The following is a 15,000-nucleotide window of genomic DNA, read 5'->3' on the forward strand; positions in this document are numbered from 1 at the left end:
AAATGTAACTTTCATGTGTAAAAGACACCTGTTCGTCTGTATTTTATTTATAGTGGTATCATCCACAGCTGACTGTTATTGCTATTTTTTGTAAGTATATTTACAGTAGTAAAGTCTGTTTGATTTTTTATTTAAAATAGATCAAGCAGAAGGCTTTCGATGACCTGCACTGTGTTCCTTGTCAGTCGTGACAAGGAGGACTGTGCAGGTCATCGAAAGCTTTCTGCTTTATACATTTTAAATATCAAAATCAAACAGACATATACTACTGTGGATTTACTTTCCATTTTATCGACTCATGTGATTATGAGTTTTTCTTTGAATTGCTATTTTTGATATTATGTTATACGTACACGTGTGCGCATTATGCAAAATATCTTAACTGGCTTGACAACACCAAAGTCAAGGACCACCTTTTGCAAAGTTTGACGAAGAAGGTCGAAAATTGGACGCTGAAGATAATCCTGACAATGTTTACCGGAGATATTAAGTCAAAATCACGTTCGAGCTAAATATAAATTCTCTCTCTCTCTCTCTCTCTCTCTCTCTCTCTCTCTCTCTCTCTCTCTCTCTCTCTCTCTCTCTCTCTCTCTCTGTTTACATTTAACGAAAACCTGTCAAGAAATAATGGATGGAAACTAGAACTGAAGAGATACAACACATCCCGTTGTGGGAACTATTTTACATACAAGATATGTGACACGTGAAGTAAACTCGGTGTAGAAGAGTTTAAAAGAAAGCCAGACAAAATCATGAGGAGGACACTGTGAATGCACAGTAAAAACCTGCTCCTACAGATAAGTATGGATTCTAATCCTTGTAACTCATATATACCTGTTATGTTATCATCCCATGCGTACGTGACCATTGACACTTACAATTCATTCACAAAACCCCGCTTACTCGAGAGTTCCCTGGGAATATCCTGAAGGGAAATACTACTACATACGCAGAAAAATTGCTTCTTCGTCCCAGAATTGTCCAACAAGTCGAGGCAGCCATATTACGTCAGTTGATGTGGGAATTACAGGATGCCTTCGAAGTCCTCAGGTACCAGTAGATCCTAGGGAGGGAGGGAGGGAGGGAGATGTTAGTCGGGGACCGGTGCATTGTTCATGGGATATATACCCCTCTTATGCCCCATACCCCCCGCTTTTGGGGTATCCGAGCGCGCGCTTGAATATCGGTGTGGCTGTTGTTGACGACGAAGCGGTTGGCCACAGACTGTCTCAGTCAGCTGCTAGCCCGCGCTGTGATCGGACGCGCGACGTAGTAGTTCGAGTCATAAATACGTCAGCATCTGTGAAAGAACAGTTACGATCCGTCCATCGCAAAGATTCCTTTATACTTCCAGTTTTTCATTTTTTTATTATTTGCACACACAGAATCACAACCTCACGCCCACCCCGACAGTGTTCTGCAAAGTCTTAGTGTTTCAGTGACGGCATAATTGTCCAAAAAAGTTATTTTGATCTTGTCGAAGTATATTTTGGCTAAAGCCGTTATTTTAGTGGTGCAGTGTTGTTGGATGTGCTCTGAATTGATCAAATTACTACAGTTTGATCTTGGAGTCAGTTGAAGGGGAAATAAAAAATTCTGCGGAGCGAGCTTGAATCAAGGTATGTATTTTATACATTTTTTCTTTCTTTCATTGCTTGATCTGTGATAAGTTTTTGTTATTGTTCAAACTCTGTAATTTTAAATTATTTCAAGATTTTAAATTATTTCAAGATCCTCTATTTATTGTTCAAACTGTGTAATTTTAAATTATGTGAAGATACCTTTATTTATTTATTTATTTTTTATTTTTATTTTTTCACTTAAATCTGTTCACCCAACTCAACACAGGCCAGCCAGCCCGTCGTATAGGCTTACAGTGTAGCTTTCTCTTTGTTTGCCGAGACACGTAGCACTATATAGGCCTGGTCTAGCAAAGTTTCTCCTCACTTCTTATTTTTGTTTCACTTAGTGAGGTTGTCCTCTTTATTCATTTAAAGAGAATTAATTTTAACGCTTTTTATCGTCCAGTTTTTATCAGATGATTAATGCAATGGCCGTGAGTGAGCTCTCGTGGTACTTAGCTGGGAAAATAATCATTATCTTCCAAAACTACCCTAGGCCTAAATAATTCCCCTGTGGGTCTTCTCACTCGTACTTGATGTTTATTTTTATTTTTTTTTTTTTTTAAGATTTAGGAGAAAATAATTCCCCTGTGGGTCTTCTCACTCGTACCTGGTATTTACATAATATTTTTTTTTAAAGATTTAGGGGAAAATAATCATTATCTTCGCTGTCATCCAAAAGTACCCTAGGCCTAAATAATCCCCCTGTGGGTCTTCTCACTCGTACTTGATGTTTATTTGATTGTTGTTGTTTTTTTAAGATTTAGGGGAAAATAATTCCCCTGTGGGTCTTCTCAATATAATTTTTTTTTTTTAAGATTTAGGGGAAAATAATCATTATCTTCGCTGTCATCCAAAAGTACCCTAGGCCTAAATAATTCCCCTGCGGGTCTTCTCACTCGTACCTGATATTTATTTAATATATTTTTTAAGATTTAGGCGAACTGAACCCCTGAATCCAAAAGTACGCAGGTGGTGCATGATTCGCCAATCCTCTCTTTGAGTTGACGGACTCACCCACCTGCTTCTGTTGGCAAGGGTGGGGGGTGAGGGAGCGTTGCGGGGTGGGGGGGAGGAGGGGGAGGGGAGGGTGGGGTTGGGATGGGCTACCTTGGGTTACAGCACGAAATTCTGGTAGGTTGGGATGATGATGGTCCTGGTCTTTTTACATCTGGAAGGAAATATGAAGCCACGACATGGACCGGATGAAGGATCTTCTAATATCTCAGTTGGGTCAGTTAGGTTTCATCTTTTGAATAATAATAATAACAATAATAATAATTTGAGTCTCATTCTGGATCTAACAAAGTCTATTTACTTTTTTATTAAGTATATATATATATATATATATATATATATATATATATATCTATATATATATATATATATATATATATATATAAAAAATATTTTTGTGTAATCTCGGTATTTAGATGTTCATTTACGAGGGTATTATATACTATATATATATATATATATATATATATATATATATATATATATATATATATATATATATATATAACCTCGGTATTTAGATGTTCATTTACGAAGGTATTGCTTATTGCTGTATCAAAACCCGAGGTAATTTGTGGTTTATCTTTTATCTCCTTTTATTTTTATTTTTTTTTATATTTATTTATTTATAGATAAAGTTTATAACCTTTGCTGCTCTTCTAATACTGGGAAATCATCGAGTGCAGCTTATGTGGGAATAAAAATATTTCTATATAAAGTATGAATTTAACTTTATAAATCCCAAAGGCCTAATATTATAACAGCTTCTGAACTGAGCAAATCGTCCCTCTATGTATAGTGAAACTTTTGAAGAGATCGTGAGATCGCTCCTCTCTCTCTCTCTCCTCTTGTCCTCCTCCATCTCTCTTCTCCTCTCTCTCTTGTGTGTGTGTTGTGTGTGGTGTGTGTAGTATACCTTTGACTCACTCTCTTTCACCAATTTTCTCTCGGGCTTCAAGGATTGAGATATCTTTCTAACTGTGTTAATTAAAGAAAGCGGCTCTCTCTCTCTCTCTCTCTCTCTCTCTCTCTCTCTCTCTTGTCCCTGGTACCATTTTAACGGTTCATGAAATTTCTCCATTGTAAGTCGACAGCGGAAGTTAAAGTCGGTTCATGGCGTAATTGCCTGTTATTGATTCTTTTTATTTTTCTTTTCTATTTATTTATCAACTATTGTCTGGCTGTAGATAAGAGTGGATGTCTGCCCGAAACGTATGATGTATGTATAATACATTGCTTTCAATTAATCTCGTAATGATCGAGTACAGATGGCATTGAAATACACATTACGTGATGTGCAAGTTTTCTCTCTGTATTGTTACAGCGATTTGGAATTCGTCTGTTGAGGGTTGTGACTGAAATACGTTATTATTCAGACTGTTAATATTATCATTCTCGAGTTGATAAAATATAGATGAGAAAATAGAAGAGTATAAAGTATATGTGAACGAGAAGATACCAGAATAAGGAAAGGTTGGAAAATAGGAATAAAGAGGATGATAAAATAAAGAGGAGAAAACAGAAGAGAATAAAGTATATGTGAACGAGAAGATATATGAATAAGAAAAGGTTGGAAAATAGGAATAGAGAGGATGATAAAATAAAGAGGAGAAAACATAAGAGAATAAAGTATATGCGAACGAGAAGATATATGAATAAGAAAAGGTTGGAAAATAGTTATAAAAAATAAAAATAGAGAAAACAAAAGGGAATAAAGTGTAAGTGAACGAGAAGATACATGAATAAGAAATGGTTGGAAAAATACATATGCATAAAGAGGATGATAAAATAGAGGAGAAAATGGAAGAGAATAAAGTATAAGTGAACGAGAAGATACATGAATAAGAAAAGGTTGGAAAAGCGATATAAAGAGAATGATAAAATAGAAGAGGAAACAGAAGAGAATAAAGTATAAGTGAACAAGATGATTCGTGAATAAGAAAAGATTGGAAAAGATATATAAAGAGGATGATACCAGAAGAGAATAAAGTATAAGTGAACGAGAAAATACATGAATGTGAAAATAAAGGTTTGAAAAACAATACCGTGAATAACGAGGGATGAAAATAAGACAAGCCGTTGTTGAAGGAAACGGAAGGGACTTCGGAAAGAATGATAATAAAATAAAGAAGAAAGTAAAAAGCGGGTTACATAGACTAGCCATGTGAACGAAATGACTTGGAAAGATAATAATAAAAAAAGAAGAAGAAGAAGGTGTAGCAATCAGTGGAATCGAAGGAGTTGCAAGAAAGTGGAACTATATAATAGACAGGACATTCCTAAGGAAAGGAAGAATCCCATCCTTCGAAGGATATGATTAAGAAGGATGTCAATGCCTCGGGGACGGAAGTCGGGTGAGGAGTTCCCTTCTCTCTCTCTCCTCCTCCCCCCACTGCGGCCACCACCAGCTGGGTTTTGGGCGGGGGGAGGGGGGTGGGTGGGGGTTGCTGGGTTTTGGGCGGGGTGAGGGGGGTGGGTGGGGGTTGCTGTGGGCGGTTAGGTGAGTCACTGACCCCATCCGACAGGGGCGGAAGGGCATGGCATGGCATGGGGCGAGGATGATGTAAGAATGACTGGGTCTCATGGAAGGGAATTGCTCTCTCTCTCTCTCTCTTCTCTCTCTCTCTCTCTCTCTCTCTCTCTCCGAAGTATTGTTGTGTTTAACAAAAACATTGTATGGACTCTCCTCTCCTCCTCTCTCTCTCTCCTCTCTCCTCTCCTCCTCTCTGTCTCTCTCGCTTATCCAAAGTATTGTTGTGTGTTAACAAAACAATTGTAGGACTCTCTCTCTCTCTCTCTCTCTCTCTCTCTCTCTCTCTCTCTCTCTCTCCTTCCTAAGTATTGTTACATAGGACTCACACGAAGGATTATTTCCCGAAGAAGATAAACAGAAACAATGTCTAAGTTCAGTGTCTTATGCCTACTAGGGGAGATTACTGTAAAAGACTCGCTGCCTTTGTTACGCTGAATGAAATGTCTGGGTGCGGTGGCCCTCGGGGAGGGTCTACTGTGGGGCGACCTCGAGGAGGGTCGTCTGCCCCCTTGGAGGTATCTATTGTGGCCCATCCACCCCAAAAATAGACTATAAGAGACAGGCCGCTGGGATGCTTGTTGGGAATTGAGTTTCCTCGGTGTGTTTGGTAATTGCTTAAATCTCTTCAAATGTAGAGCAGTAATGGGTTTGCAGATTCAGTAAGAAACTTTGACAGGAGAATATAAGCACAACAAAGGTATCTGACCCCAATTGGGTATAGTGGGGTAATGGGTATAACCAAAAGTCACGCCAGTGTTTAGACAGAAAATAAATTATTATTACAATAGTTTTCAAGCTACATTTTCGAATGGATTTTGTTATTATTATCATTTTTTTGCAACTTTGAATATATCTCATTTTTCTTTTAGCAACTTAGTGATCGCTTCAGACTTCTATTTGGGCGATATGTAATGATGTAAAGTTCATAGTGTGTACATTTGAACACATAAACTACAGTGATATATCACAGAGATTGATGGATGAAGTCACTCTATACTAATCCATTTTAAATATTTCACTAAGTGTGAATTTTAATTATTACCCTAAGTCTGAATGATTATGATACAGATACTTAGAATAGAAGGCTCTAAAAAGGCATATATTAGAATCTATATAGTCCAAATACTGTAGTATACTAAAAGACAACCCAATAATCACATTATCCAATTCTCACCTCTTCCTCTTTCGTTCTTCATGTTGGGAATAACGGGAGTGATTTGCATTTTTCAGTCCCACCTGGTTTTTGACGTTTGACTGAGGGTGACCCCAGACCCCAGACCCCAGTCTCTGTACTGAGCGGCGATATGTTGCTGGGTGTTGACTTGAAACTTTGTTGTGTACCCTTCGTGGGATTTTTTTTTTATTTTTTAGTAATTTTCTAGTTTTCCTCCATCCCCTCCCCCCCCTTTTTGGGGGGAAGGAGCAAACGAGATATTCAGTGACTTTTTAAACTTAGTAAGACGTAATTTCCCTTGGTTCTTTTGAGATTATATTGTAGTTTTCTGTAATATTTTTTTTTCTGTACTGAAGACTGTTTTCATTGCAGTGATTTTTATTGTACCAAACGTGATGTATTAGTCCTATTATGGTGTGTGAATAATCATTTTTAGATTAATGCTAATGCAAAGTACCAGTCATTCACAAACTTATAGGAAAAAGATAATTCTATTTTGAATATTGTGTACATAGTCAGAAAGTGTTCTTCTCTATTGTCAGTACTTTACTTATATTACTATAGCCTATTTTTGTTCTTGATTTTTTTACCTTTACTCAAAAGGAATACATTTATTTGCCCTATGTAATTTATCAGAGACCCTTTTCTTTAGCTTATTCAGAAAACAATCTTTTATTTTTATTCGTCTACATCCTATATATAAACCCACCTTAGACCATTTCCTTGATATTTATTAGACCCTATATTCAGAGGACCGGTTTCCTGGATTAATATTCCAGATAGGCGATCTTTAATTAGAAGACACGTTTCCTTTGTTGTTTATTTTTTTTTTCCTTTTTTAATAAGTGAAATCTCTTCTTTCTTTATTTCCCTTGACCTCCTCTTACTCCAAACTAATGAACACCTTAATTAATATTCTTTGGAAGCTTGAATTTCAAGTCAGTGGCCGCTTTGGTGTGTTTGTTCCATATGTATAGGGTTCATCTTCTGAATAATAATAATAATAATAATAATAATAATAATAGTCCCATCGCCAACACCTACATCATAACGCCACGCAGGACCTATCACTAAGGCCTATATGCACCTTTATTTGGCAGACTTTATCTGTACGTCATTTATTTTTAGTCATAAATACAAGGTGTCCATAAAGTCCCATTACCTTTACAATTATTTATTACTTGTAATGGTACTGAGACTTTATTTACACCCTGTATTTAAATTCCCAGTACCATTACAAGTACTTATTACTTGTAATGGTACTGAGACTTTATGGACACCCTGTATTTAAATTCCCAGTACCATTACAAGTACTTATTACTTGTAATGGTACTGAGACTTTATGGACACCCTGTACATGTGGGAGATGCGTGTCTTGTTATCTGTAGTACCTATATACCTGTATCAAGAACTTTCTCATAAGACCTTTCTTTACAGTTAGATGTTATATCTTTATACGGGTGTATACGGGTGGCTAGTTTTTTTTCTGTTAAGAGATAAAGTAAGTCAACTGAAATAGGTTTGGACTGTTAACGAGAGAGAGAGAGAGAACGCCTACGTGACTTCCTTACTGAGGAGGAATTCTTCTTCTTTCCTCCCAGTTGCTGCTACTCGGACCGGTGCATGTTGAGCAACCGCTCTCTCTCTCTCTCTCTCTCTTCTTCTTCTTCTTCTTCTTCTTCTCATTTATCTGCGTTCTTGTCTGATAATTCTCAAATGTCATCGTTCGAATTAAACTGTTGTTAGATGAAATATTTAAGCGTCAAAGAGAGAGACTTCCCATTGACTCGTCTGTCTGTAGAGCGGCTTTGTCAGTATATGTACATTTCAAGGTCACGCTTCCCTGATGCAATCTGGGAGCGGTTAAGAAAAGTCTGCGGACTGAACACTCCCACATTCGGATACATTGGAAAAAAGGTGAGGTTTGGTCTAACGAGTCTTTGAGACATCCTAATCCTTGTAACTCCTTGTAACTCTCACGGATTCACGCAGCACGCAACCTTATCACCTCCCCAGCAGTCAGGCATCCTGTCCACATCATCCCTTGCCTCTCTAACGCAAGCAAGCAAAGCGCTGCTTTTCGCTGCTTTGGAACTGTCATATAGGTCATTTCCTGTCTCTGCTCGTCTTTTGTATGGTACGCTGACTAAAGAGAGCAGTTTTACTGGCCTTGTTTACTGGATGTTGAATCTTCTCTTACAGTTACTTACTGTAACTGTTCAGCACGGTATCCAAGATGTAAGTTGGAATAGTCAGTAAGATATATACAGTGGTTTTTGGTGCGTCAATTTTTTTTTTTTTTTTTTTTTTTTATAGTTCTTGGTTGTTTACCTTTTAATCTGAACATGTACAATAGACTTTTTATGATAATATATTGTAAGGTTCTTGGTCAAATACCTTTGCATTCAACCTCGTTCATCAGACTATTTTTATGGTAATATATTATAAAGTTTTTGGTCAAATACCTATTGCTCATGAAAATATATATTATAAAGTTCTTGGTCAAATACCTTTTAATTTAACCTTGTTCATTAGACTATCGTTTATGATGATATATTATAAAGTTCTTGGTCAAATACCTGTTAATCTTATCTTTTGCATTACAAATTTTTATTATGCTATTATTAGGATATTATTCAGTTCTTTGCTAGCTACAGTTTTTTTAATTTAATCCTGTGCATTACAAGTAATTTTTAAATTAACTGTGTAATATATTATAGTATTATTATCTGGTAATATATTACTCACAATTGTATATGTTCTCTAATATGATTGCCATCAATAAATGATGCTGGTGTGTGTATATATATATACATATATATATATATATATATATATATATATATATATATATATATATATATATATATATATATATATATAGATAGATAGATAGATAGATAGATAGATAGATAGATAGATAGATAGATAGATAAATGAATCTGGTAACACGTTGTCATATTGTCGTTAAAGATATTATTCGCTGACACCTATATTTTCCTAATAAGAAGCCATTATCAAAATAGCTGAGGGAAAGGGAACACGAGAAGGCTATTGGCATAAGCCCATGCATTCCATGTGCATCTCATCAGTCTGCTTTTAATGCACTTCTGCATTCTTCTATGCACGGGTCTCAGATCGGTCACGAGTGCTCGAGTGTTGTATTTTAAATTGAAAGTGTTGGGAAGTCATGATTTTTTAAATTTATTTTTTTTTATTGTGAAATTCAGTCAATGATAACTTTCACATTGGTTAATTTGAGTAAAAATGAAATTTAATGTGAAAAGTTTTAAAATGAAGTTGTTCATGGGTTAAATTTGGAGAAGGTGAAGTTGTGAAAGCAAGTGAAACTTCACATGAAACAAGTCTTAAAATGAAGTTAGTTATGGACTAAATTGGAAGAATGTGAAGTTGTGAGAACAAATGAAACTTCACATGAAACAAGTTGTAATATGAAGTTAGCTATTGACTAACTTGGAAGAAGGTGAAGTTGTGAAAAAAATGAAATTTCACATGAAACAAGTTGTGAAATGAAGTTATTTATGGACAAAATCCGAAGAATGTGAAGTTCCAAGAACAAATGAAACTTGAAATGCCACAAGTCTTAAAATAAAGTTAGTTATGGGTTAAAATAGTAGAATGTGAAAGATGTGATATGATCACTTTTATTATTTCAGGTTCGTAAGATCTTACATATCGTCTCTAATCTAAACGAAATATTTCTCATTTTGAGTCCCTATAAAGTTGTGTTTTATGTCGCTTCTCATCTTAACGAATTATTATTTACAATTTTTTTTCTATTTTCTGTAAAGTTATCTTGTATGTCAACGAATTGTTGACTAATTTTTCTAAGTTTCTCTATAAATTTCCTTAAGCTATGTTCGGTGTCGCCTCTAATCGTAACGAATTCTGTAACTAATTACCTTACTAATATTGAATATTGCATACTGTTATTAATTTCTTAACAAGTACTATGCTTAACGGATCATTTACTAAATTTGATATCTCATGTAGGCCAGCCCTGTGAGAGCTGAAAGGTCAGCTCAGTGGTCTGGTTAAACTTAATAATAATAATAATAATAATAATAATAATAATAATAATGTTCTAAAGGGTCCACAATAATACGAAGTGTAAAAAGTCCGTGTATAATTTTGAAGACTTTACAGAAAGCTTTCGAACCCTTCCCTGGGTTCATCTTCAGTCCAAAGATGAACCCAGGGAAGGGTTCGAAAGCTTTCTGTAAAGTCTTCTTAAATTATACACGGACTTTTTACACTTCGTATTATTGATAGAGAATTTTTGCCTACTAATAAATAATAATAATAATAATAATCTCATATAAAATGCTAAAAGTACAGCAAGTCGGAAATGTGTTGTGTTGATATCTGGGCAGGACGTTTTTTAAACCCAGGCAAAATTCCCTAATTGGCCTCAGACCATTGTAATCCTAATTGTTCGTAACTTTCGTGTTGAACAGGACACGAGATTATCAGTAGGAAATGGTCGTTGGCGGATGGGGCTTTCTAGTATCGTGTTATATTCCTTTATTCATGCGTTTTTTTTTTTTTTTTTAATGCATCGTTTGTTGTCATTGACGTCAGACGCAGATAAAACGTATTTTCCGCAAGGCGACTTTTGTGCGTCTCTCTCTCTCTCTCTCTCTCTCTCTCTCTCTCTCAATCTCTCTCTCTCTCTCTCTCTCTCTCTCATCTTTTCCCTCCTTTGCCAAATTTTTGTGAAGTTGGATGAGTGGTTTATCATTATATTTCAGTTTCTCAGAGATAATATATTTTCATATGTTATCGATGTTGGTACTCTTGAATATTCGCCTTATTAATTGTATTAAGTTATTTTTAGGCAAATTATATTATATATATTATATATATAGTATATATAATATAGATATATATATATATTATATCTATACTATCTATATATATTATAATCTATATATATATATATATTATATATAATATATATATATATATAAACTTCTATTCCTACAAGTAACAATAAAGTCATTTTTCTGTATTCCTGTGTATTTAAAACTCTCTCTTTTCTATCCCCACCCACGCAGCCTGCCTCCGCCCATCACCACGGCCTCCAGCGCTATCACCGCCCGGACCCTGCCTCGGCTTCCCCCCCGGGCTCCTCCCCTCCCCCGCCCCCTCCTCTACAACCACCCACGGTGCCTTCGGGATCCCCACCTTGCGGGTTCCCTCCCGTCGCAGCCACCGCTACCGCCGCCGCCGCCGGCAGAATGCACCAGACGGCCGTGCCCTCCGCTGTGTGGCAGCGGAGGACCAACAAGATCATTGCCGTGGGCATCACCATCATCGGCCTGACGATGATGTTGTCCCTCATCCCCCAGTGCATCTTCATCGGGGTCGTTTTCGTCTCCTGCTCCCTCATGTGAGTCCCGGGAGCAAATTCACTAGGGGTAGCTAGACTAGCATTGCATCAGCACCTAGGTTAGGTTAGGTTGAGCTAGGTTAGGTTTAGGTTAGGTTTAGGGTATGTTAGGTTAGGTTAGATTAAGTTGGGTTAGGTTAGGTTGGGATAGGTTAGGTTTAGGGTATGTTAGGTTAGGTTAGATTAAGTTGGGTTAGGTTAAGTTGAGTTAGGTTTGGGCTGGGATATGTTAAGCTAGGTTTGGGTTGGGGTAGGTTAGGAGTGGTTGGAATAGGGTAGGATTGGGATAGGTTAGGTTAGGTTAGGTTGGGTTGGATTTGGTTTGGGATAGGTTAGGTTAGGTTAAGTTTAGTTAGGTTGAGCTTGATTAGGTTAAGTTGGGTTGTGTTAGGTTAGGTTAGGTTGAGTTAGGTTTGGGCTGGGATATGTTAAGCTAGGTTTGGGTTGGGATAGGTTAGGAGTGGTTGGAATAGGGTAGGATTGGGATAGGTTAGGTTAGGTTAGGTTGGGTTGGATTTGGTTTGGAATAGGTTAGGTTAGGTTAAGTTTAGTTAGGTTGAGCTTGGTTAGGTTAAGTTGGGTTGGGTTAGGTTAGGTTAGGTTGAGTTAGGTTTGGGCTGGGATATGTTAGGTTAGGTTAGGTTGTGCTGGGTTCGGTTAGGTTGGATTAGTTTAAGTTGGGATAGGTTAGATTGGGTTATTTTAAGCCAGGATAGGTTAGGTTGGGTTAGTTTAGGCTTAGGTTAAGTGCTGTCTATTTTCGCTAACAATACGGACAGTACGGTCACTTCTCATCGACTTAACTCTTTAGGCTATATACCACCTTAGCAACCTCATTGCAAAGTTATATTCAGACTAAATACATTCAATCATAACCCGCTTTGTGACCTGACAGAACACCTAACTTTAATTCTGAACGAATTCACTTCATTTTTAGTGCCATTAAATCTCCCTCACACCATCTTCTAATAATCTTTGTAATCATCTATATTTCCAGATGGCTTGGGTGGATGACTGTGAAGGAGAAGAAGGTGGAACCTCCTCGCCCTGAGGAACACCCGGCATCTCCTGTGCTCTTCTTGGTCGCTTCTCATCATCTTCGGCAGGTAAGGCGCAATTATGTTTTCGCTTACTCAGGGAGTAAGCCTACAAACGACTTTGTTGTCCTTGTTTTTGTTGGGGGGGTTAGGAAAGCCCTATGGAAGAACCTAAAAAGGTCTTAAAAAGGTGTTTTGAGTTGAGTTAAAGATACAGGAAATTTAAGATAGGATATTTATGATTTATTTATTAGAATGAAAATGTAAAAAATATATAATGTGCATGGTAAGCAGTACAGAACAATTATTTATAATCAAACATAGCATATATATTTTAATTACAGAACAAATATTACTAATAAAACATAGCGTATATATTTCAATTTTTGCTCTATTTGACCGTAGATTTTAGCAAGTGCCCCGAGTAAGCAGGAGGTCGGATCACGCCTGAATGTCTTTGCGTTTGTTTTCCAAGCATTTAATTGTACTTTTCCAGTTTATTCGCCTTGAATATTACGTTGATTTTAACGGTTTTTTTTTTATATATATAATTTGGCACGGACTTGTGTTCTTGTATCACCATATTTCTTCCTGACGTTTTCATTCCACCTTCCCTCTCTCATTACTCTTTATTTTAACGCAACATTATTCATTTCCTTACTTTGCAATGGCGTTCTTACCTTGTTACCTTACTGAGCGTCAGTATCCATACGGCAACGCCCCCAATGATAGTGGCGTCCTGATCTTACTACGTATTTCATAATGACGTCATTGTCATGGTATACTATTTGGCCCGGTAGAGGTGTTCCTTGTCTAACCTTTTCATGATACCCCGTTTGTTCCTCATAAACGTTTCATGCTAATATAATCCTTCGATTATGCGTCAGAATGGACTACGCAATGTGTCTACTGTAGGATCGTAAGCCGCACCGTTCAGTCTCTCCACTTTTATCTCCGTCTCCTTGCCTCTTTGTACGTCGTGTACATTTCTCTCTCGCGTCTCTCCTTCTTCCTTGATCATTATTATATCCTTCCCTCCCCCTCTCTCCCTCTCCCTCTCCCTCTCTCCTTCGCGCACCCCCTCCGTCACGTCAGCGACGCGACGCGAGAAGTGGGCGTGCTAGCGAGGGCAGAATGATTTTTCGAAGGCGTCGTTCCACATTAGGTAAGGAAATCACTCCGTTTCTATTGACGTCTCTAAACGAGTCTTGTTGTTAAGTAAAAACGTCCTCTTCAGCCGTTCTCTGTGACCTTCCCTGAACTCCCTACCCCTTCCCCCTCTCCATCTCCTCCCTCCCCAGGTGTTTAGGGAGAGAGAGAGAGAGAGAGAGAGAGGACTGCTCCCTTAGCTCATGGGGTTACATGATGACGGTCAGCTGACGAACGGGGTGGTGAATTCGAGGTCAAAAGTCTTTCCCTTCCGTAAACAGTCATTTGACGTGCTTTTAAAGATTTAATTAAAAAAAAAAAAAGTAAATAAATAAAAAGCCAGGGGAGGGATCACCCAGGCGGGTGAGGAATCCCAGTTCGAACTGCCCCCCCCCCCTCTCCCCCCTGGGAGGTAAGATATAATCGGGACAAACTGGTTTGGCTCACTGTAGCCACGCTGTATCCAGTGTCATGAATAAAGGTTGGGTATCATCGGGCAGTGCTGTTTTCATGATGGCGCCCTATGTAGCTGCTGTTGTGTTGTTTGTTTCTGCAAACATTGTGTGTATACACAGTGTATAAGCAAACGAATACCACAGGGAAAAGACAGGCTTCTGGAGCGCTTTCTCGTAAGTGTTTATTCACGCATCGTCGGGGCACGAATGAGTTACCCATACAGTTAGAAAGGTTACAAGGTCAACAACAAAAAAAGCGCTTGGTACTGACTTTCAAGATCCTGTCATTTTCCTCCTGTCAAACCTCTCAAACCTCATTGTTATTCATTTTCCTTCCTTCGGCCCAAATTGTCGTATAATATTCTTCTAATAAGCGGATGGAATTCGTCTTGGTGTTCATTCAGCTGTCAAAATGGCTAAAGCCGCCACTCGCTTTGCATGCAATGTAGACTCACTCGATTAGTAAAATACTGACGTGACAGCCATTAACTTCCACTGCATTCATAGTTACGTAAAGTAAATCACTTGGCGTGAAACCAATGTTCGTTCTTGTTTGTGTGATTGTCATTGAAACCATCGTATTACGACAAGGAATAATTA

At 37.6% G+C, this 15,000-nt stretch overlaps 1 protein-coding gene across 2 annotated transcripts in view; it reads left to right on the forward strand.

Moving 5' to 3' along the window:
* LOC135209647 (uncharacterized) overlaps positions 1-15,000 on the forward strand; it is a 112,318-nt gene that overhangs the window by 83,152 nt on the left and 14,166 nt on the right. The window contains exons 1-3 of one of the 2 annotated variants that reach the window (XM_064242371.1): positions 1,202-1,619; positions 11,425-11,759; positions 12,757-12,865. In XM_064242371.1, the coding sequence (XP_064098441.1) occupies positions 11,608-11,759; positions 12,757-12,865 (261 nt within the window). In that variant the 5' untranslated portion in view covers positions 1,202-1,619; positions 11,425-11,607. Of the gene's footprint in view, positions 1-1,201; positions 1,620-11,424; positions 11,760-12,756; positions 12,866-15,000 lie in introns of those variants that run through there. The other variant, XM_064242372.1, reaches the window with a different exon arrangement.

The sequence above is a fragment of the Macrobrachium nipponense genome, chromosome 38, assembly GCF_015104395.2.
Source record: "Macrobrachium nipponense isolate FS-2020 chromosome 38, ASM1510439v2, whole genome shotgun sequence".
NCBI classification, from domain to species: domain Eukaryota; kingdom Metazoa; phylum Arthropoda; class Malacostraca; order Decapoda; family Palaemonidae; genus Macrobrachium; species Macrobrachium nipponense.